The sequence below is a fragment of the Bacillus rossius genome, chromosome 16 (assembly GCF_032445375.1).
Source record: "Bacillus rossius redtenbacheri isolate Brsri chromosome 16, Brsri_v3, whole genome shotgun sequence".
Lineage (NCBI taxonomy): Eukaryota > Metazoa > Arthropoda > Insecta > Phasmatodea > Bacillidae > Bacillus > Bacillus rossius.
In genome coordinates, this window is record NC_086343.1 from 18,221,043 (window position 1) to 18,245,866 (window position 24,824).

Consider the following 24,824-nt stretch of genomic DNA (forward strand, 5'->3'; position numbering starts at 1 on the left):
AACCAATGTAGAACATGATGCACTTGAATATCGTTAACTACATATGAAACTAAGGATATATCCCCTCCTCCCCTCTCCACAAATTAAATTTAATTTTAAAAAAATCTGTCATTTCCATCAACAAAAGGAAAAAAAAAGAAAAATAATATTACAAATATTAAGTACACGTCGATCAATGACTATAGACATGGGAGCTTCAGATGTGTTTATTTCAACGTAAAGTTTACAGATAATACGAAATACGTTTCTAAGCTAAGTATAAACTTAAAGTAACTAAAAAAAAGTATAAATGTTGAAAGTAATCAAGTTTTACTACAATTTGTGTGTAAGGATTACGAAACACAAAATTATTTTTATTAACCGATCCATCGTGGCTCTGTGGTGAGGCTTTAGTTCCCGCTAAAGACGCTTGAAAGCTGTGGCGCTTCGAGCAGTGTGTTTGTACACTTGGTTTCGACAGTACAGGCGGCATGACGTTCGCGTGTATTATTTTAACCGTTACGAGTTTGGGCCGACTAAATGCACTTCGTTGCCTAACGTATACTGCGTACAGCTGTGTCGGGAAAAATATATCTCACGCAAGTTTTCGCGTTGTAAATTTTATTCGTCGACATGATGCAGTCTACTCGTAGAGGCGGCAGTTGCACAACGCAGCAACCGGGCAATCGCTTCACCAAACATGCTGCCCTCAAGCTGCCGTGGTGCGGATTAAAATCCCAACGGTATTTTTCAAGTCGTCATTTAGGCAGATCCATCAGCTGCTTGCTGTCTCCTCGTTTCCTCTGCAAATACATTATATAATTATGGATTTGTTGCGTTGAAAAGGTGAGCTGATGTCCCAATTTTTAAGCGTGTCATTTTTAACGTGCATAAATTATGAATTTCATGTTTGTCCACTTATTGATGGTTTGATTAAGCCCAATATTTCAAATTTAAAAAAATTCCAATACTGAAACGTTATTTTGATAACAGACGGATCTCTTCACAATTCCTAAATTTACAGTTACGCGTAAACGCATGTAATTGGACAAGAATAAAAAAAAGTTAGTGAATTTTTTTAGGGTGCCTCAGTAATTTATCATCTGCATATGCGATAAAAGGGATTTTTCTTATTTTCTACAACAGCGCACAAAAACAGACCAGCCTTATAGATGCTTAATTTGTATGTGATGAATCATGTCTTTTTTTTAGGATTTAAGAACAGAAGTAAGTAATATAATTTCTATCAAGTTTTGTGTCTATACTATTACACAATATACTGACGATAACGAGGAATGATTGATTAGCTTGGTACGACCTCGTTTCGTTCTTGCCACGTACAGAGGTGGTAATATTGCGTTTGATTTTTTGTTTTGTTTGTTAATAACTATACTGCCTGGTAAGGGGGGGGGGGGGGCGGGGGTCGACGTGAATCTGAAACGTGTCGTGTAGGCTACTGTTTTTTTTTAGCTTGACGTAAAGTTGTGAAACCCAGGTCTCATGACGAAGAGGAAATAGGATCGGCCATTAGGCAAGCGAGCGTACGTGAGCACAGAGTTCAGCAGTTTTTTTTTTTACGCTGTTGTGTTCGAGTGACTAGTAGGCGAAGGAAGTTCTTAGGGATGCTGAATGCATTTTTGTTTCGACTCGTGTGAAAAACGAAGCTTCTGAACGGGACGTTGAGACGAGGAAAAGAAAAGGTAAGTCGATGTCAGGAAAAGAGAAGCTGGAGGCTTCCAGCAAACGAAAGAACTTTAAACAACACTAAAATGGTCAACAGCGGTGATGCTTTTCTGCTTTCGTCGACACTCGGGAAATTGTCGCCATTTTAAACGATTCCACGACGAATGGAACGTAAAATGCACTTCGGAAGCTAGCATTTTGACACTTTCTTGTAAACTCCCCTGTTGCGTTTTCAAGTAACCAGCTGCGAAAAGTGTTTTTATTAAGTAAGTTTGCGTATTGTTAATATTTGAGGCCGTGGGCTAAACGACGTAAATGTTAAAATCTCTTAGAGCTTTGTCTTCATTTTTTAAAACCCTTATTATTGCTGAACTGCTACGGGGAAAAAAAATACAAAAATAAATTAATAGGGCACAGGTCCTACATAAAAAAATATTACAGATACATAATTTATTTGAGAGCCGTGTCTATTAACGAGCTGAAAGAGTTATTATTTATTTTATTTATATATTTAACTTAACCGGGGGGGAGAGAGAGAGAGAGAGAGAGAGAGAGAGAGAGAGAGAGAGGAAATGCAAGGCAGGGTAAAGAAGTAAATATAACTAATTGACTTCGAAAAATATTAGCTCTACCATTCAGTGGCCGAAATATCAAACATGTTATCCTTTATTTTCCAAGTAGAAGGAGAACCAAGTGAACTGAAAGCGATAGAAACACATAATTGCCAGCGATCCCAGGAATGAACTCTTTAAAAAAAAAAGCGGGGGGGGGGGGGGGGGGCATGAAGTTGCCTACGTGACTTGTGACTCGGTAGGAAGTAGGTGGTCGGCCATAGCGTCGCGTCTGTGTTCCGGTAATAACGGTCCCGGTGTGTTTTGACCGTACATTCTCTGTTGTTGTTTTTTTTCTTTCTTAACGTCCGTGCGATCAATACTTCTGGTCACGCGAAACGCCATTCGTGTACACAGTGACGTCTATAAGGAGCCTAGAAGTTAACAAATTAAATCATTTAGGTTTTGATCAAAGAAATGAGTGACACGCATCGGAAGATTTTTTTTTTTTCCGTGAGTAAAGCATGCAAGTATACTACCTTATTTAATTTGATATTAATGCAGGTTCTTGTAGAACAAATTTTACTTTGTTGGCCAGAAACCGACCTTTATTCATTCCTATAAACTCAGCTTCGAAGAATTGGTTCGAATAATTAGCTAACTCCCCAGGAAAATTAACGATTGTTTAACCACCCCATATAAAATTGAGATGAACGTGTTCTGCAGTCAAAACGTGTAGTGGCACTTACAAGAAAATCAGTTCATTTTATTTTCTTCGCGGTTGATGATGCTATCGCTTATAATAACAATTATGTTAACTTGTGCTTACACACAGAACAATTCTACATATATATTAAGGGTGCCCACATTCTGGAAAGTTAGGGAAGTTGAAATCGGTCAGGGAAAGTCAGGGAATATACTTTAAAACTTGGTAAAGTCATGGAAATACTTTAGTGATAGTGATTTCAGATGGAAATTTCATGCTCTGGTATGCCATCAACCAGACTTTGAACACAATTTTTTTCAGATGGTGTTTAGTGCATAGTCATACACTGTAAAGGGGCATATGAAAGGTTCTGTTTGAATCAGTACAGTATAGGGATTTTGGATGCTGGATTGTCTTTATTTCTTTCAGAAAATTGCAAAATATGAAAAATATTTTCAAAATGTTTTCAGGGAAATTGGTAATTTTGGTCATGGATAAGTCAGGGTAATTTTTCTACAGATTTGTGTGGCCATCATCCTGTATTAGACGCGTCAGGAATTTTTTTGCGCATATTTTAATTTAATTTTGGATCTCGTTAAAAAAAAAGTTGTTTGGCAGATTTAAATATTTCGCTGTTGAAATTTTGTTGGTTTTATGTTGTGTGATTATGCGTGCAAACATTGTATGGTTATGCTGACTTTTGTGTTCGAACCAGCGGCTGATACAACTACGAATGAGCGGGGTAGCCGCTTAAAATATATTTTTTAAAGCATCATGACGTCTTGAAAAGCCATTATCAACACTTTCATTCTATCTGATTTTTAGAGCACTGAAGATTTTTTAAATTACGCACAGTACATTGCTCTAAAAATTAAAAATAACCATCTTATACGAAAAATTGAAACGAATTCGAAAAAAGTCTCATGCTACCTATTGTAGTTAATTTTATGTTATCTCTCCATTTCCCCCCTCCCCCCCCCCCCTTCCTTTGGACCGCCACTGGATCTGTCACCGATCCAACACTATCCCCTTATAAGCGTGGATCGGACTTACCCTTGTAATACGCATCAGTTTTGTTAGGCCTCTTGTCATGGAGTTAGGAACGAACGCAAGTCGCAAGACGTCACCAACCCTATACCTTAAAATTGTAAAACAGGATTAAAAAATTTCTACCCCGTGATTCTTTTGATAATACGTACTTATCATGAAAACTAAATAAACGATCAGATATTAGATTTAAAAGCGATATTTTCTTCCTCTGTATGAAAGTTTGACGAGTGTTAACATGATGTACATAATAAAACGAACATTGTGGACTTCTACGCACATAACGTCTGTGTCTCTAAAAGTTCCCGGAACACTCATCGTCTAATATGGCCGTCGGAAACTCAAGCCAAGACGTTGAACAACACTCGGCGTTGCGTCATAGTTTATAAATGGGAACTCTTAATAATATGTTGATATTTAAAATTTTGACTCTTGCGAGCTTGGCGTTGTTCTTAAGTAGTTTATAAAGCCAGGCCTGAGGAATTGCTGGGAGACGGCATTCTGCGAAGGGATTAACAAGTAAGTCACTTTCCACCTCACCATCCCAATTTTGCAACAACCAAAACATTGAGGAAATGGTGCTTGACCATTTCTGATGATGGATAATAAATAAAGTAATTAGAATTCACGGCGGTAAAAACTTCAAGTCAGTACCCGCGCCGGCCTTTTAATTTTTATTCTCGTTTATTATATAGTTTTTAAATTTGTTTATATTAAGTAGATTTAAAAAAAAAATGTACTACCTATTGTAGCCGTTACCATGGTGCGACTTTCGGAAATTCAAATTTTTTATATAGTTTTTCGTTATGACTGTCCATAGACCCCAAAACCATCGTTAACTCACAAGTGTATATATATATATGTATATATATACACACATATGTATATATATACACACAGACATATATGTATATATATATACATACACATATATATCTATGTATATGTGTATATATATATACATACACATATATATCTATGTATATGTGTATATATATATACATACACATATATATCTATGTATATGTACTTAAAAAATGTCCACTCACCAATCACTAGCTCTTAACAATTTTTATTCGCAAGTCACTCAATGTCTGTTAAGTTCCACAGTTCGCACTCCTCACTGGAGCTAGGCTCGACAGTGGTTCGCCCCTTACCTCGCGCCTGTCCACACACACAGTCTTGCGCCACTCAGTCGCATTCTCTCGATCCCGTCGCTCCGCGTCGCGCCGCTCTCGAGGGGGTCTCTCACCCTCTTCGCCGATGTTGCACGTCCCTTCACTAGCGGAACTCTCAGAACTCTCGGAACTCGCTCAGAACTGTCGTGACACTCTCGCGGCACTCGTCACAGGACACGCGGAACTGCCGCGGAGGCCGGCGTCGCTACGTAAGTACTACTGGGTCGTCATTGAGAGCAGCAGTGACGAGTCGCGTAATCCCGGGCCGATCCGACGCTCGAACAGTCCAGAAGGGTGGCGTTCATTCACGCCACTCCGCGCGGCGGCCCGCAGAATTTTGAAGGTCGCTCAGCGATAGATAACAGCGCCGAGGCTTGGCGATACGCGGGGAGCGGAGGGGGGTAGGGGTGGCGACGACCCTTGTAATCCTGCCAGGCACGCGTGGCATGCCTCACGTCAGTGGACGGCATGTGACATGGCGCGAGACGCCAGTGGCCGGGCAGGGCCGCCAGCCAGCTCCGAAGTTGGCACGTGGTCTGGTACATCGCGTTCGTAACAATATATATATATATAATATATATATAATATATCACAATTTTGTGGACACTATAACTGTCGCAATTTTTCTCAAATCACTTCCAAACGGATACATAAAATCTAATAGTGGAAAATTTCGGTCGAGATCGTTAATGGGCAATATCCGACAAAATGCGGTGTAAATGTGGAAGGTATTTTTGAAAAACAGATATATCTGTGTAACTCCCATAATAGGGAAAATATCACATCCGTTTGAACGCATTATAACTCATAAGAGTAATACCAAAATCTTTTGTCCAAATAATTGACCAACCGTACCTGCGAGAAGTTGAAAAAAAAAAAAAAAAAAAAACAAGGGTTGGCGGACACAAAAAATTGCAACTCCCTTCGTAGGCACAACAGCGAATTTGTACAAGTATAGTCTTAAAGAATTTTTGATTAGATGAACCATTGCTACAAGGGGTTTAAAATAATGGGTAGAATTTAAAAAAAAAAAAATCTTAACTCCATTTGTATGTACACTATCAAATCCGTTCAAATTGTTTGTAAATACTATACATTTTTATCTTAAACGTTTGTCTGGAACAATTTTTGATAAGACGAAACATTGTTGAAGGGGGTTGAAAAATTAAGGGGTAGTATTAAAAAAAATCATAATTACGTACCATGTACACTGATAAATTCGGTCTGTTTTACTTTAAAACCTTAAATTATTATCTTTTTTTTTTTCGCCTGAAATAATTTTTTTTACGACCAACCATTACTGCAAGGGGTAGAATAAAAAGGGTTGGAGGACAAAAAAAAATCAACATCGAATTCTTATAAATTATAATTATTATCTACAACTTTTGTCTGAAACATTTTTGATTAGACGAACCATTGCTGCAAGGGGTTGAAAAAAATGAGGTGTTGAAATTAAAAAAAAATCGTAACTCCCTTAGTAGGTACACTATCAAATCCGTTCAAATTATTTGTAAATCTTATAATTTTTATCTAAATCTTTTGTCACAAACAATTTTTGATTATACAAACCAATACTGCAAAGGATGGAAATAACAAGGGTAGAAGGACAAAATGTAATTAGGTTTTTTTAAAAATATATATACTTTCAAATACATTATAATTTATTGTAAAACGACTAAACTGTATCTAAAACCTTTGGCAATTTTTTTTTTTGATGAAACGAACTATTACCATAAAAACAGAGGTTAAAATTAAAAAAGTTAAAAGTTTTTAGTAAAATATTCGTTGGAATTTATTAATTGTAACGGTCCCTCGGTTATGAAAAATTAATCTAAAGGCTTGGATGCGTGATGAGTTTATATAAGCACATATAAAACAGAGGTTGAGAGACTCTTTACAAAACCTATCTTACTAATAAGTGGATCGGAGTCCTTATAATGACCATAATTTTACACTAAATAAGCTATAAAAAACAACAAATTTGTATACAATGTACTATATATTTTGCTGGTTTTTATATCTTGGTTTTCATATGAGATTACAGCAATTAATCGACATTATCATGTGGGTGGATAAAAAAAAAAGGGCCCTTTGTACATAATGTAATTATAAGAACATAGTTTTACCATTATTTTAAAACTGTAATAATTCCCAAAATTTTCAATGCTTTATTAATAAAATGAAAGAAATTAAAGTTGTTGCTTCCCTTAAACATTAGGGGCTGAGAAGTGCAGGAAGTAGTGTATTGAGGAGGCATCCTCAGGACTGAAGGCGAATTTTGTGGGAAACCCTCAAAATGAGGAAACCGGTGAAGCCATTGATTGAAATAGTAGAAGTAGAAACGCGGAACCTCTGAACCCACTGCACATCAAATAACGCAGCGAATTAACATCAAATGAACACAAACCGACACAGGACTGCAATAGAAAGGGTAGAGAGGTGGGGACAGTTGAACCATTGCACCCTTAGGATGTATCATTCGCAGTTATCAACAGAGCTTGTAAGATGTGTCGTGCCAGCTATGAGAAAATTGTTGAGGAGTTCTATGCGTGCTGTCAGGAGGCTAGCGGTCGGGAAGAAGCTCTTGCGATGGATGAAGACGAAGAGTCCAGGGAAGACATCGCAGATGTACCTGTGAACACCTCCACTCTGACTGTGGAGGATATTGCTGCTGTGGTGGGGGTATATTAGGCACTTATTCCTCAATTATCGACTTTGTAGCTGCGTGATGCTTGTATAGTTGTGTGGGCAGAGTAATTGATGGCTAGTATGGAAAGTACTGCGGAGCGGGGTGTTGCGAAGGGGGTCGGTAACGCCCTCTGAATGGTATTGTGTTAACAAGGGGGAGAAGATGGTGTGAAGGAGTGTGTGTTTTTTTATTAAATAGTGTTAAATATTTTTTTGATATTTTATTTACTTCGACTTCTTGCCACGACTTAAAAAAATACTATTTTCATTTTATATGAAGTGCATCTCGTAGCGGCAGTAGGTAATGGCTTTGCTCGTAGCGACAGTAGGTAATGGCTGAGGTGAGTGTTGTAACTGCATCATATACACTATAGCGATCAGACATTAAGTTGAAACGTAAAATGTTATGTGTTGGATGTGGTCTCTCTCGTGAAGAAAGGGGAACATCTAATGCTGTACAAATGTGAATCTGTATTTTTGTTTGTAGCATAATATTGTCACGATCCACCTTCAGAGGGGGGGGCGAGAATCGTAGCTCTTTACATAGAAACAACTCGCTTGGCATCAACTAGTCTTAACTTCATAAAATACTTTACTGTACCTAGGATCATAGGTTCGTCATCCCGTACAGGATGTCTGGTGAGAGCTGAACTAAGGAGATTTTGCAAAATAACATAATACTTAATTAAAATTATTTTATTCTTAAAGTCAAATACTCAACATCATTTTAAAGAACATTTAAATAGCGGGATTACAATTTAAAACAATAATCTCTTTACTTCCTTAACGATTGAACGACCTTACAAGAGAGAGAATGAGAGAACTTCACTAAACACTTCCCTAGTCCTTCCGAATACCTCAAATCATAATTAATACTTAAAATTAAAACAAAGATAAGTCCATACTCACATTTTCCGAAAAGCCTTTCTTGATCGATTACTTTAAAAAAATAACGTAGGGGCCTCTCCTGCCCTTGAAATCCCGAACGAACATTACATTTTAAAAACTATGACGCGTGACCCCTGACGAGGGCCATAGCCTCCGCCCGAAAGCTTGACGACTACATTATGACCTAACTTAAATTAAACGACTCGTGGCCTCTGGCGTCGACCATAGCTTCCGCCCGAAAGCTTGAATTCCTACATCACGAACGAACTAACAACTCGTGACCACAGGTGAGACGCATAGCCTCCGCCTGAGTGAGCCCCGAGTCACCAATCACTTGCGCTTAAATTCGCGCGCCCTGCCGCGCCTACCATAACAAAAGCTCGTTATTGAAGTCAAATTTACTAAACAACTAACTAGAACATCTGGGAAGACTACCCCCCCTCTACCCCAATGTGCAGGCCACACCGCGCGGCTTGTTACGACAGCGCGCCCCAGTAACTGCGGCCCGTGGCTGCGCCAGCGTGCGGCCAAACAAACAAACAAAATTCTGCAAGCCCGCAGCGCGCCGCGCCGGCCCCGTGCCCCAATTACATGGTCACGCCACTTGCGCTGACGAGTGAACAGAGCAGCCAGCCCAGAGTCCCGTCAGTAAAGTCCCTAAATTTGATTTCAACAACCCTGCAAAATTTCAACCCGCGACATAACCCTCCCCTCACAGAGCTCGAGCCCCATCGAGCTACCTCAAAATTACAAATTGTCTTTTTCCATTAAACCATAACTATAAATTCCTCATTTCACAAAAATAATAATTTTCTTAGTTCCTTGCTGTCTGAACATACATCTAGATTCTGCATAAGATTTATTTTAAAACAACAAGTATTCATAAAATTAAATGTAAAACTTTTATCTGGTTTGTTCTCACAGGAACCTTCAGAGGCTCGAGTTCTCAATTCTAAAAAAATTGTTCTGTTAGTGAAGCTCTCTTTACAAATTAAATTACTGTTCTTAGTTTCTCAGTATTCGTTAAACAATGTGCAAATTCTTGATAATTATTATTATTATTTTTTTTCGGTTTCCGTTTATTACCATACTTCTTTCGTTCTTCAAAAAAAATTAAGTGTCCTTACAGTGTTTCAATTAATTAAACTCTTATCTCGTGAAGGTTGGTGCAACTCCTCGAAGTCAGTGTTGTCGAGAAGAGTAGCTCCCTGGGCTGGCCATCAGCAAACACCACTCAACTCCAACAGCTACTGGACTGGCTTCCAGGGCAGCTCACAACTTCTCCCCACATCTGCTTCGGAGTTGTGCCATCCTCATCACGAACAGATTACAATTCTGAAACATCATCAACAGGCATTACCATCACGCCTGACAAATACAAAACTAACTACTAAACTGCAATCGATGGGCAAGGATGCAAACACACAAAAAAATAAAATTAATTAATTCAACTGCTAACATAAAGTATCCCACCCTTAGCATAATCTAATCAGGCAAATAATTTGATAGGAAAAACTTAAGGAAGGGAAACATGACCTCCAATAATTTTCCCTAACTCTTGAGTCTTGATCTTCTCTATACAGCAAATAGTCCCCACGAAGTAACTGGGTTGAAGGTCAGTTCACATGACCCACCCATAACCTCTTCTACTCTTCTTTTCTTCTGGGGGCAACCACAATGCCCACCAATCTCTCTCCATGGTGCCGAACCAGCTATCCCATGAGAGTAAACAACGTAGTCAATAGGAGCGCAGAGGGGAAACACCAATCTCTGGCTTGTCGAGTCATAAAACTGCTTTATCTTCTTCTTCTTCTTCTTCTGAGTAAAACATCTGATTAATCTTGCTACTATTCTTCCCAACAATAAAAAAAAAGTTCATCAGGTATCTTCATAAAAAAACATTCTAACTAATAATAAGTCTTCTTTTTCTTCTTTTTTTTTTCTGTTAGATGTAATAGAAGGCCATGTTAGGGAGGTTATAGGGAAAAAGAGTGGCCAATTCCCACCCCATCACCCACCTAGATCATGACTAATTAACTTTTAAACTTTCTATTTCAAACAAATAAAAAAAAACATTTTTTTATTCAAACTTTTAAATTATAATTACTTTTACTTCATAACCTCAAAAGCTAATCAATAATTCTAAATGAAATTGTGATTTACTGCATCCTTGTTCCATCCGATCTGTTTGTTTATAACCTTTCTTGTAAAGTATAAAATTTTCAAACATTACTAATTCAAAAAAAAAATTAAATTCTGGTGTCCTTTGAGTTACAATTAACTTTACTATTTCTTAGCTTGAAATAATTTAAGTTTTCAGAACTATTTCATTGTCTAATTCACAACACCTAAAAATCAACTCAAAACAACAAATCATCAAAATCAATAAGATCATCTGACCTACCTATCAGTACTGTGAACTTGAACTGTTCGTACACATTTATAATAAGCTATTGTATTTAAATTCCAACCTAAATAAGGTTTAAAAAAAACTACTAATCCCTCTGTAAATTAAGAAAATTAACTTTAAAAATTAAACTTAAGGTATTAGTTCTTTTTGACAGCTACCACAACTCACTAGTTCCATTACATTACTATAACCTAAAAAGTTCTGTAAATAATGTTTATAACAAAAAAAAACTCCAGTTACTGTCTTCCATAAAAAAAATAAAACTTTACATGACCTTATTAATCTCCACTTGTAAGTCCATGGCTGCCAGCTTTCTCTTCTCTTGAATCTTCAGTCTTGGCTCTTGTTTCAGTGATCTTGTATCTTGTCTCTCGAACTCTTGTCATCTTGTAAACTGGACTGCTGCTCAGCTCATCTTAAGGAATCTGTAACAGTTTCAAAAATACATGTTAATTTAAATTACATAATTCCTGTTCTTTGGTCCTAAAAAAAAATTGTATTATTAGTACACATTACCCTGAAACAACATTATTATTCATTGTTTATTACTTAAAAAAAATGCTTTACCATAAAATCCTTTTTTGTTCTTTTCATTAGGCCTATTTATTTTCCTTCTTCTTAATTAAATTCTGCTTCAAATGTTAATCCTAACTTAAGACCTACCATCTATTTATTATTCATTACCTACATTATTTATGTTACCCTAAACTTCCCATAAGTTTCTAATACTTCCTATCAAAGACATTCTCTCTAAAAAAAAAATTTACTTGTGACTCTTAACTTAACAAACTTAAAAAAAAACTTTTACACTAGACTTAACTTATTATTCATTCTTAGTTACTAAATTTCTATATGTAAACTTTAGTACTTACAAACAAAAACTGCCTATTTCTCTCTACCTCTTAATCTCTTTCAATTATTACAATAATAATGTTACCTTGCATCTTTAAACTTTCTTCTTTTCAATTAAATTAGACATCTCATAACAATAAAAATTCTGCCTATACTCTTCTTATGGGTGTACAAACCAACAACAAAATTTCAAATTCTCAAGTTTCCTTATATTTAAATTATGCAATACAAATAACCTCTGTGGTGCCTGTACCCTTTAGGCCTACCACCTTCTCCTCTCACAGCATAACTCTTATTCCTCGGGGTCTGTATTCACTGTTCCAAATCAAATATCTCAAATAAATTAAAAACAAATTTATTATTTTAAGAAAACAAAAATTTACATTGAATTTACTATGGAGCCTGGAAATCTTAATGTCTCACAGCAGCTAACATGACTAAATCCCATGGAACCCCAGGTTTACATAACCTGTGCCCAAAAATTTAAGCATACCAGGCTTTCTCTGCACTGGTTTTACAGCATCACACACTATTTAGGGCCCCTGATCTGCCATCAGTCCCAAGGAGTTTTCCCACAACCCCTCTCTACACAAGCGCCTACCGCATTCCTCTCAATTGGCTATCGGTTTTACGGCATTCTTTTGGGATCCGACCATCAAGTTAGGGCTAATCGAACACTAAACCTCCATACTTCCAAACTAATGTAAATCAATTAAATTTTCTCTGTAATTTCTTAAAATCCAAATAAAAATTATTCAAACATGCCCAAGAAACTTTCAAAAAAAAAATTCATAATCTTATCTTCAAACCCTTAAAATAAAAATAAATAGATTACTCTGTTTTCTCCTTAATAACTGTAAACTGTCAACAAATATTATGTCGTAAATTTAACTATGCTTACTGACTCTAAATCATAAAATCTCATTCGTCCTAATTAATAAACAACCAATTTCCTTGAAATCTCACTGTATCTCTCATACTCAAACTCCACTGGCTGAATATCTCAATAAATTCAAAAACAATTATCTAAACTCTTAAAGAAACTCCTCCCCAATTATTCAAATTACTTCACCTTATTTTATTTCATTACTTAAAACACCTTACTCAAAAAAAATTAATTAATTATCTAGCTATCTTCCATTATTATTTATTTACCGAACAAAACTTTCTCCTAAATTAATTTAGTAACATTCAATTTCACATTAGGCAAGTACACTAACTCTCTACAGCAATGTTTCTCATTTCCCTCCTTCCTAACTGAATCCAATCTTACTTAACCTCCAGGGAATTTACCTCACAAAATAACCAAAAATTTCACTGTAGTGCCTATCTGCTATAGGCCCACTACACAGGGGGCTCTAACCCCACCAACAAACTTCATTGAAATGGTACCCTATCCCATACAGGATAGCCACTTCGGTACTACCATGGGGAACTCCTGCCCCAAACTACTCACAACTCTCAGGATTCTCCTGACCCTTAATTCCGTAGTCAGCCCATCTCCTATGGTCTGCGCTACAATTCCCTTTCTTCCCAGGGACACAACGCCTCACCTTAGGGTCCCTCGCCCTAATGAAAACATTAATTTTGTCTCTCTGTTCTTTTGGAGTAAATTCCCTCTACACACAAAATCTAGCCTTCCCAGTTTTCTCAATGCTTATCGATTTTATAGTGTACCTCCTTAATAATGTTTACAAATCCCAAAAAAATATTTTTAAAACCGAGGTAGAATTTAACTAACAAAAACATAAACAACTTACAACGAAACACTTCTAGCCTATACATCATACACTTCTTAAATTAAATTACTTACATACTGAAAGTTCCTCTTCTCCTAAAACACACTTAAATTTAAATGTATTTAACCAATAGTCTATTTTCTTATCGCTAAGTTACCGTACAGCTGATCAAAACAAGGTCACGGCCTGTCCACGTCTCCGTATGAGCCCGTGACGTCACCGAATTCCATCAGGTGCGCCAACCCTCGCTTGCGGTTCCTCCGTTCTCCGCTAGGTCTCAGCACCTCCCCGTCACGTGTTCATTCTGCCACGTCCACTGACGTGTCGTTCTGAAACAACTCTCAACATTTTTCTAATTAAAACAAAACATCACTATAAATTCTATAACTCTCTTTTACATAAACTCTCGTTTTCTCTTTAATTCCTTTCTAACGTTTATCCTTCCCTCGACTGATTTAATTCGTACGTCTCGTCTCCTACGCGCACGAAAACAAAACAAACTTCTCTTGAAAATAATTCCTATTTACGACAAAAAACTTTATTTTAAATTATAATTCTCTTAACCTACAATCTTAAAATGAACTTCAATTAAATTAAACCACTTGCATTATCTCTAATAAGCATTTAACTTATAACGTATTCTCCTCACGTAATAATCCCCGATATAAATCTACAATAAATTCAACGACTTAAAACAACTTATCACTATAAACTTTATCCTTACAAGTATCCTCAAATAAACATCTGTTACGTCAAAAAAAAAATCTCAAAGACTTCCTCCACTATAGACTAAAATTCCGTAATCCTCTCCTCAAGTAAACTCTTAATAACCTGCTATCAGAAGCTGAAACTAACTTAATAATAAACATAAAAATCTACCTCTCTCTCTCTCCAGAAATAGAACCTACCCGGCGCCTCCACCATTTCTGTCACGATCCACCTTCAGAGGGGGGGGCGAGAATCGTAGCTCTTTACATAGAAACAACTCGCTTGGCATCAACTAGTCTTAACTTCATAAAATACTTTACTGTACCTAGGATCATAGGTTCGTCATCCCGTACAGGATGTCTGGTGAGAGCTGAACTAAGGAGATTTTGCAAAATAACATAATACTTAATTAAAATTATTTTATTCTTAAAGTCAAATACTCAACATCATTTTAAAGAACATTTAAATAGCGGGATTACAATTTAAAACAATAATCTCTTTACTTCCTTAACGATTGAACGACCTTACAAGAGAGAGAATGAGAGAACTTCACTAAACACTTCCCTAGTCCTTCCGAATACCTCAAATCATAATTAATACTTAAAATTAAAACAAAGATAAGTCCATACTCACATTTTCCGAAAAGCCTTTCTTGATCGATTACTTTAAAAAAATAACGTAGGGGCCTCTCCTGCCCTTGAAATCCCGAACGAACATTACATTTTAAAAACTATGACGCGTGACCCCTGACGAGGGCCATAGCCTCCGCCCGAAAGCTTGACGACTACATTATGACCTAACTTAAATTAAACGACTCGTGGCCTCTGGCGTCGACCATAGCTTCCGCCCGAAAGCTTGAATTCCTACATCACGAACGAACTAACAACTCGTGACCACAGGTGAGACGCATAGCCTCCGCCTGAGTGAGCCCCGAGTCACCAATCACTTGCGCTTAAATTCGCGCGCCCTGCCGCGCCTACCATAACAAAAGCTCGTTATTGAAGTCAAATTTACTAAACAACTAACTAGAACATCTGGGAAGACTACCCCCCCTCTACCCCAATGTGCAGGCCACACCGCGCGGCTTGTTACGACAGCGCGCCCCAGTAACTGCGGCCCGTGGCTGCGCCAGCGTGCGGCCAAACAAACAAACAAAATTCTGCAAGCCCGCAGCGCGCCGCGCCGGCCCCGTGCCCCAATTACATGGTCACGCCACTTGCGCTGACGAGTGAACAGAGCAGCCAGCCCAGAGTCCCGTCAGTAAAGTCCCTAAATTTGATTTCAACAACCCTGCAAAATTTCAACCCGCGACAATATTCTCGTGAACGATTAAAGCTGCGTGTGTTTTTTCTTTTATTAAAAATTTTAGCGGGTGGATATATACCCAAACATTTAAAATGTCTGATTCCGTGCAGCTCTTTAAACATGTGTACGCAAACATGTTCCTACTTAGAATAGATACTTACTTGTGGGTTAGGACTCTGAAAAATTTCTGGTTCCTGTGACGACTATGATGTAGTAAATAATTAAATTAAATTTGATGGAAGAAAAAGTTATTAAGTATTATTACAATAACCATCGCATCCGCAACGCTGAGACTTTGTTGTATATAGTTACCGTTTTTTGTATATATTTTCCGTTTTTTTATATAGTTTCCGTTTAGGTTATATAGTTTTTTTCTTTTCTTGAGGATTTTATGTCGTGAAAAGCCTGGCTTTATTTCAATAAAAATGATTTTACCGACAAATGGTTTATTATTTTAACATAACACCTGCATTCCGCAAGGTAATCATATTAAAAAGAGTGAAAATGAAAAAATATACGCAAACATTAAAATATTTGCTTCCATGCAGCTTTTTAAACACATGTACGCAAACATGGACTTGTTTTGAAAAGTACAATGAAATTATATGCAAACATTTAAGAATATCTGCTTCCATACAGATTTTTAAACACTAGTAGGTACTCAAACATGTTACTGCTTAGAAGATACATCAATAAAAATATTACTTACGTGTGAGGACTTCGAAAAAATTTCTAGTCCTGTGATGACTAAGATGGTGTAATAAATTTAATTAACTAAATATTTTTTAAATTATCATTACTATAACCATCGCATCCGCAACGATGAGTCGATTCTTTTGATATATGATAACATATATCACAGAGTATACACATAACCATATAAATGACTATGTCTTTAACAAAAAATGGCGGTCTTAAAAAAATGACTGTGGATTTTTTAAAAATGGTTTGTCCATAAGGCTCATAACAACTCTGTTGGGAAATATAAACACACCCCTACATACATTGTATGTCTTTAAGAATAAATGGTGGTCACAACAACAAAATGACTGGATTTTGTGATTTATTTTAACAAACTTTGTGAATTTTTTGTATTAGGGTCATAACACTGTAGGAAATATAAACTCGACCTTACATACACTAACATACTTTAGAAACCTACACCCTATGACGACATCCATCAGATGAAATCAAGATGGCGGTCTCCACTAAACAATATGGCTGCCTCCAGCAGACTATAATGCATGGGTAGGAGTGGGGAGCTTGATGATGATGGCATTGTAACGAAAAGTGCAACGCATAGGAGTGAGGAGCTCGATGATGAAGTCAAGTTTTTAAATTAAAATTTTATTTATATTTTTTATAAATTTTTTCCCGATTTTCTAAGTTATATTTGAGGATTTTCAAGATGGTGGATGTGACAACATAATTCGGTGGAATGTTCTAGAAAACAAAATGGCAGAATCTAAGATGGCCGCCGGGGTCAAAGGTCAAATTCAAATCCAAGATGGCCGCTGGAAGTGACGTCATCCAAAATGGCCGCCTCGAATCCCTGAATCCCCCGCCCCCAGCCACTGTCCCAGAACATAACCAAACCTACCTACTGTTACAGTTTTTGACATATTGGCTGGTGGAATGAGATAGTATTCTGAGATCTAGCATAGTTATTGTTTTATAAGGGCGTATTTCACTATTTGTTAAGTGGAGAATATTATTTTCATTAAAATCAATTGTTTAACAAAATATTTTCAGGCGCTCCCGGCTCTCTTTATAGTTATGTATAATATAGCATAGGCTTCACTACATTACTTCAGGATGTCAAATTATGTGGTAATAAAAATAATTGTATAATATGCTGTTAGGCGCCAGGTACTTTTAGTACATTTTTACTACTGATAACTTATAGTGATGATCAGGGATGACAAATAGATTTAGGTTATATTGATCTAAGGTCAGAGAATTGTTTCTACTTAAAAATATACACAGCAATTATGTAAAATGTATGGGAAACCGAAAACACAAAATTGTAGTTGGTCAGGGTAATTTAAAAAATATGTAAACAAATGCTAGAAATTTGAATAATAAAATTTATTTCTTTAGGGGCTGATGTGATAGATTATTAGTAAGTTAGTTTAATAAACATTACTCTTGTACTCATACACTGAGTTACAAATTCAAGCAGTAAATTAAATGTGTCACTAAATAAAATAAATCCAGCTTAGTGAGACTGTACAGGCATAAACCGGAAAGTTACGTCGTACACATAGAAACTATCAAACGTTCGGTATGAAGGTACCACAATTCTCAGTGACTTAGGATTTTATATCGTTTTCATAAAATAAATGTCTGTTATGAGCTATCTTACTGTTTTATCAATGTCGAGATTTTTACAAGTACTTATCTTTACTTTGTATTTGCCGGGCTAGAAGACTCAGGGTAGGCCCAAAACCTCGGTATCCTTGCGACTACTCGGTACTGGGGAGTATAAACAAACTTAACTCTGTGTAATTACGCCGTATAGACCGCATAAGATAAGTTCTCAAAAACAGTCTGGCTGATGCAGAATGGATAGTAATAGGCATTTTAGTGTTGAATCAAACTTGTGAACGTGAAACCGCAGAATAAAGTGAAGTAACATTTTAGAAACATGCTTATTATGCAAACTACGTTGCCGGAAAGTAAATCAAACTCACTGCGTTTCTTGTGTGTAGATCACTCCTATTTCATAACCCTTTCTAGGGTTATCCTAGCACTATTAACTGTACTAGTAATATGAAATGTCAAAATTGGCAAATTACAGTACTTTTTGCTAATAAATAAGCTGAATTACACACGATTTCACACTCGGACACTTTTAGTGTGTTTGTACAATGGCGTCACTTTTTAACTTTGTTCCAATTTCGAATCATCCAAAAGTGCCAGAAACAAATACAGCATCCTGATTGGTCATCTGTGAACCCAAGCCAACAGACGTCAAATACAGAAAACTTTTATTTGGATGTGAATTAACACAAAAAATGCAAATAATAACTCCCAATTTCAAAATAAAAATAATTAGAAATATTACAACAATTGAAACAAATGTTTGTTAAAATAACAATAAAATAAAGTCTGTCTAGAGACTGCAGGCTATTGTTGCGTGGCTGGTGTAGTGCCATAGAGTAAAGCAGTTCAGAGTGGTGCTCTACAATTTAATAAAATAAATGAAAATATCTGCAGACAGAAAATAATTAAAATCTCAGAATAAACAGTTGTGAATTGACCGCTATGACTCGTTACGTCAACATTTTTATATTTATTTTTATATATTTGTATGCATTTTGTTTTTATATATTGTTATATTTTTGTGCGTGTATATATATATGTATATATATGTATGTATATGTATATGTATATGTATATATTACACACACATAGTTTATGATGTTCCCGAACAAAAACAGTGCCGCCGATCGATATGTACGCTCCTGCGGTGAGTAGCGAATTCTGTCGGTGATAGTTAGAAGCTGGACCGTACGAGGTGTAAGGCTCGTTGCTCGCTTCGGCAGATTTGTGAATAAAATTAACTTAATCAATTTTAAAAAAATGACCGTCTAAAATACTCATTTTATTATTTTTTCTTTAAGACAAATATTGAACTCATACTGATTAGGACGGTTATTTATTTGCAGTTTTTTTTATTAACTCGTTACAAAATAATATTTACTCTCTTTAACACTGAAGAACACAGTAAGTACGTACGGAACACTGTTACAAAGAGAAATAATATACAGGAAAAAAATATTTTCTCATAATCAGCTGGGTAGTTTTCAGTGTAAAAATAAATTATTGCATCAGAAACATGCAGGGGCGTAGCAGGAAATGGGGGATGGTGAATATAAACCCTCTCCCCCTGAAATCGTAAAAAAAATTCTATAAAAATCATTCTCACCAACTAAAGGAAAGAATTTGAAAGCATACACTGGGAAAAATTGTTATATCGGAAATGAATTTCTGCCGAAATTCTCGTGTCGATGTAGTTAATATAAATATTATATTATAAAATAAAAAAAGGGTGGTTAAACATGCTCTAAATGCCTTTAAAAATTGTAATGTAGGTCTATATGTGTTATAAATACGGTTCTGGGTACTTAAAAAAAATAGTTTTTTTTCCTAACCCTATTTCTTATTTGGTTTAGGCACTACGTCGAGATATTTCGTAAATTGTTCCGTTCATTTACAACTGCGTTAAATGAATGCTTGTATTCGGCCTCATTCGCATAAGGTTCATTAGGGACGGTGGACTATTAGATGAGAATGGACTATTGCTAGAACGAGTTAGTGGGAGGAAACGAGAGTACGCCGAGAAAACAAAATACATCACGGCAACGTACGCCACGTTTTCCCTTTTGCAGTTGAGTTAAAAAAAAATCATTGATTCGCTACATATTCCTTGTAATTTGTCCCCCCCCCCCCCCCCCCCCCAATACATGTATCTAGTGACATAACAATGTCGGGTGGAACACGGTACGGAAAATTTCTTGTCACCCCCTTCCTTTTCCCCGAAATAAAATCATCAAAAGAATTACACATAAGCCACGTATAGTTGAAAGTGTTATTTTGTGGTTTTATTTATTTAGCATTGTGAGCATATTAATTCTTAACCCCCCTCCTTAATTTTCTGCGAATTAGGAAATCTCATCGAAATCAATCCCTTTCACTGCTTCGTTTTCATTTTACAAGATGGCTGTCAGAGAGCCGAGCTTGACTAATGGTGGATCCCAAGATAACTCTTGATTAATTAATGTTTTAGAAAAAATTGTTCTCACATGATGCAACTGAAACACACAACGTTATGAAACACACAAGACGTTTTTCTTAGACGTTAATTTTAATGTATGTTTGTTTTGTTGTGATTTTGCAGCGCACGTGTTGACGCAGAACTGAGGCAGCATGCGGTGGTGTTGCTGATGAAGTAGCATTTTCATACGCTGTACGGTATTCACATTCCCACCAGCACAAGGGGTGAGTATAATTTAATTCCTAGCAACTTTAGTAATGGTTTTATCTGTTATGGGGACCTACCTGTAAATTTACCTAAACAAAATGCCCTACATTCACGTCCCGAAGACAAGTCTGTACAGGCCCATTGTGTGTTAACGTTTATGATGTATTTATTTTTTGCTTTCAGTGGGCTTAGTTAATTCGAAATCAGCATTGTTACATTCATCCATCGTCCACGCATGAAGAGGAAGCAACCTCAGGCAAAGGTACAGTTCAGCCGGCAATGTATAGGGTGAGTCAGAATTCGCGCATCGATCTTCGGTTTCACGTACATCACAAAAAAAAATGAAAGAATATAATGTTATTTATGGACTAAAGCGGTGCCCATCAAGGCTGCCATACGGCTTCGAATTTCGAGCTGAAAAAAAAGTTTATTTTATTTCAAATAATAAAGTTTTTCGCAAATTTTCGTAATAAATACTCAGTATTATCTTGAAAAACGCATTTCTAGTACGGAAAAATAACCATAGCCATTTGTTGTACAACATTAGCAATAGCTTTGTTGTAGTGTCACGAACTATTTCTTGGCAACTGGTTTCCAAAGGAATATTTTCTAAAAGTACAGGAAATTTTGTTCTGTGTAACATCGCGTTATAAAAAAGTATATAATAAAATAGTTGTGTTTCTGCCAATTATTTCAATGATCGGTGGCCGTAGGAATTTGTTAATTTAAGCTTTGTTTAGATACACAGTGTTCCCTTTTAAACTCTTTCTCTATTATTTGAAATGAAAATACTTGTTCAGCTCCAAATCCAAATGTGCATACCATTATTGGGAAGCTTTTTAGACCATAGGGCGTAAATTTATGTTTTTAGAATTTTTTGTAATGAACCGGCAGTTGATTGTCGGTCGAATTCAGACTCACCCTGTATGGATATAAAGCTTACTTTTAACCAGAGACGTGTGTACTTATATAGCAAGGGCTGCTTTTATACTCATTAAGAGTTAAAATACTCTAAAAATAATCCATACAAATTATTAAATGCATGCATTATACTGCGCATAAAAATATTAAAGTTTGTGTCACAGTCTTGATAGGTTGATGATGCAGTTGGAAGATAATTATTATTTTTATTTTGTATTTTTTTTTACAATGCAGTCTCGTGCTAAGGAATTTGTCGTAAAACAGTCATTCTTTCTGCCTTTCTTGCTGTAAGCTTGTCTTGAATTCATTCATTCTTGGTTAGGAAAGCAGAAAGTTAACTGTGAGTCCAAATCTTTTTTGTTATGAGAACATGTTAACTAGAAAAAAAAATATTTTTTGTGGTAAGTAGTTGACCAGCATCTGTAAAATAAACATAATTAACAATATTTCCAAGCTTTATGCGTGTATATGCCATATTCAGAACTGGAGCTTACATGCTCACTTCGTTAAAAAAGTTTTTTTTAATATCTTGTTTTGTTATTCGTTTAACTTTAACCTCTACCTCTCATTGTTTAGATATGCTAATTTGTCACGAGTATATACTGGGGACTATGAGCCCAGGGTCCATGGTGCTGGGGGTCCACCGTATTGGACGATGACTCCGACCGCCATCTTGGATTATAGAGAATCCCACCATTTTGAATTATACCATCTTGGATTCTAGTAAAATTCCTTCTTTCTGTCGTGGTTGGCAGAATAGCGAGCAGTTACATTTTTTTAAAGGGTTCATGGCCGTTCATAAGAGCAGACACCGTGCCTAGTCACTAGAGACCCGAACAATTCTAGGTCACAGTGACCTACAGCATAGATGCCACAGTCCTCTGCATACTGGGGGAAAAGTCACCTGTTCATTGGCTGCGGACTTGTGAGGTAGTCTGTGATTTTATACTTCTTTGGTTGAGGGTTTCTCATTGGCTCCAACATTCTACAGAGCAGAGACGTCTCACAAGTCAGCAGCCAAAGAACAATTGACGTTTGCCCGAGTATGCAGATGATCGAAGAGTCTATCCTTGAGGTCATTAAACACCAGAATTTTTACAGTCCCTACTTATATGGCTTTCATGCATGAACCCGAGAGATAATCATGGGTCTAGTAATCTGAAGAGCTTCACCTTGTTGACGTGTTGGATTGAAACTGCGGCATCGCCTGATCTATTTGGTTTTGGATGTTTTGACCAGAACCGGCTTAGCAAGAAGATGGAACCGGACGACGACAGCGCAGCCCTGCCCCGGGTGCACACCCTGCAGAGTGGCGCTCCTCTCTGCGAGTACCTGAAGCACTGCGTGGGCGTCGTGTCCCCGCCCGACGTGTCCTTGGAGCAGCTGCTGGAGGACACCAGGGAGTTCCCTCGGCCGTTCCCCGTCCAGTCGGTCCGCTGCAGCGAGATCCTGAAGGCCGGCGACGTCACGCGAGCTGAGCTCCAGCACCACGTCAACTCCGCCTACCCCCTCCTGCACGAGTCCGCACTCCCCCTCTTCGTCAACTTCCTGGTGCACAAGAAGCTCAACGGCACCGCCTTGGAGAAGGTGGTCTACACCAACATGGGCATCGTCGACCTGGCCCAGCGGTTCCTCGACAAGAGGGCCGTGTCCTTCTTCGGGAAGCAGGACAACTACCTGCTGCTGAACGGGAAGACGGGGAAGGGAGGCTGGGAGACCGTGGGGAAGAACTTCAACAAGGAGAAGGCCCCGCTCGTCCTGGTGAACTGCCTCAGCTACGAGGAGATGAAGCTGTCCGCGTTCCTGTCGGTGTCCTCCCACTCGGTGTTCGTCAACGACGGCAACCGGAACAACCGCGGCGAGGTGGCGCCGCCCGGCGACATCCAGAGGCAGGGCGTCGTCATCGGCCTCATAGGCACCAGGCTGTCCCGGCCGGACTTCATGGAGTGGCAGGAGGTGATGGTGACCAAGTCCCAGAATGTGGCAGGCAACGGCTATGGCCCGAGCAGCGCTCCGGGGCTAGCATCGCTGTCGCAGCAGATCGCTTACAGTTGGAGACAAATCTGGTCACAGTTCTACGGCGTGTCTCCTCACCTCCCCCTCTACGAGGATGTGGAGAAGAAAGTCGGGGAGAAAGTCAAGCCCGAAGAGACGAGGTACGTGCAGCTGCCGAAGGACGTGGGCATATTCGACAACCAGATTTTCAAGAAGAGGGTGTCGGCCTCAATAGAGACGTTGCTGCTGGAGGCCGAGACCCGGGCGGTCGAAAAGAACACCACTGCTTACGTCTACGTGGTCGGCATCGGCCTCGGCCTCTGGAAAGTTTCGAAGCACCAAGAGAGAGTCTTCCTCGCCGCCTTTGCAGAGTGCGTGAGGCGGCTCCAGGACAGACTCACGCACGTCTCCGACCTGCACTTCGGGTGGTTCGGCGAGAGCAACTGCGGTGGAGTGTCTAATGGCGGGAAGTTCGAATCGGGCATTCGGGTCGCCTTCTCGAAGAGTCCGCCCCACAAGAAGCTGCCCGGCGCGGACGACGGGAAACTGCTGGTGGTCTCGTACGCCTGGGACAGCAACGCCTTTCCCGGCAACGAGTTTTGGCTCGGAAAGCTCGCCTCTTCGGGCGACTCTGCTGCCGCCTGTTCGACCCAGATCACGGAGCTCCACAACCCGGTCATCAACTCCAACCGAGTATGCGGTTCGAACTTGCACGTAGCTTCCCCGCAGTGGGGCGTGCTCCATATAGCTGACTACGCGCGGAAGAAACTTGCCGAACGTCACCAGGAATGAGGCGCTTTTCACTTTACTAGGGGCAGCACGAGTGTTAGTCGTTGTTTGCTATTATGTACATAATTGTTTTTATTTTTTTGTATATTTGAAAAATATCTGTGCACAATGAAGCTAAGAATGGTTCGTAGGTTTCCCCAGCCATTGTCTGAGGTTTCTGGGCTTGTGGGTTTTTGCAGCATCAAAAGTGAAGAGTTTGCCAACATTTCTGTTGTTTTGCAGCCAAAAATCCAAGAACTCTCAAAATGTTTACTTGTATTTGAAATCTGTATTTATTTTGTTATGTAATCGTCTGGTAGAGACAGATCCAAAACGTGGTTATGTATAACAAGTTCAGTTGCAGGAAAAATGTATATGTTGTTTTTCAGGAATTGAAAAATACACAACATATTTAAAAA

The 24,824-nt window shown here is 38.1% G+C and overlaps 1 protein-coding gene across 4 annotated transcripts; it reads left to right on the plus strand.

Moving 5' to 3' along the window:
• Positions 1 to 432: 432 nt before the first annotated feature.
• LOC134540404 (uncharacterized) lies at positions 433 to 24,824 on the plus strand. 4 transcript variants are annotated; one of them, XM_063383120.1, is made up of 5 exons: positions 452 to 825; positions 1,432 to 1,679; positions 20,638 to 20,738; positions 20,905 to 20,983; positions 22,882 to 24,824. In XM_063383120.1, the coding sequence occupies exons 4-5, from the start codon at positions 20,957 to 20,959 to the stop codon at positions 24,427 to 24,429; spliced, it is 1,575 nt and encodes a 524-aa protein (XP_063239190.1). In that variant the 5' UTR covers positions 452 to 825; positions 1,432 to 1,679; positions 20,638 to 20,738; positions 20,905 to 20,956; the 3' UTR covers positions 24,430 to 24,824. The 4 variants fall into 4 exon arrangements, with proteins under 4 accessions (XP_063239192.1, XP_063239189.1, XP_063239190.1 ...); XM_063383122.1 differs by lacking the exon at positions 1,432 to 1,679 and having other exon boundaries at positions 433 to 825; XM_063383119.1 differs by having other exon boundaries at positions 444 to 1,679.

Excerpts from the sequence above, each read along its gene's own strand:
- LOC134540404 (XM_063383122.1), top strand. The coding sequence starts at position 20,957 with ATGAAGAGGAAGCAACCTCAGGCAAAG. Across the intron at positions 20,984-22,881 it reads GGAAGCAACCTCAGGCAAAG|AACCGGCTTAGCAAGAAGAT; the intron begins GTACAGTTCAGC and ends TGTTTTGACCAG.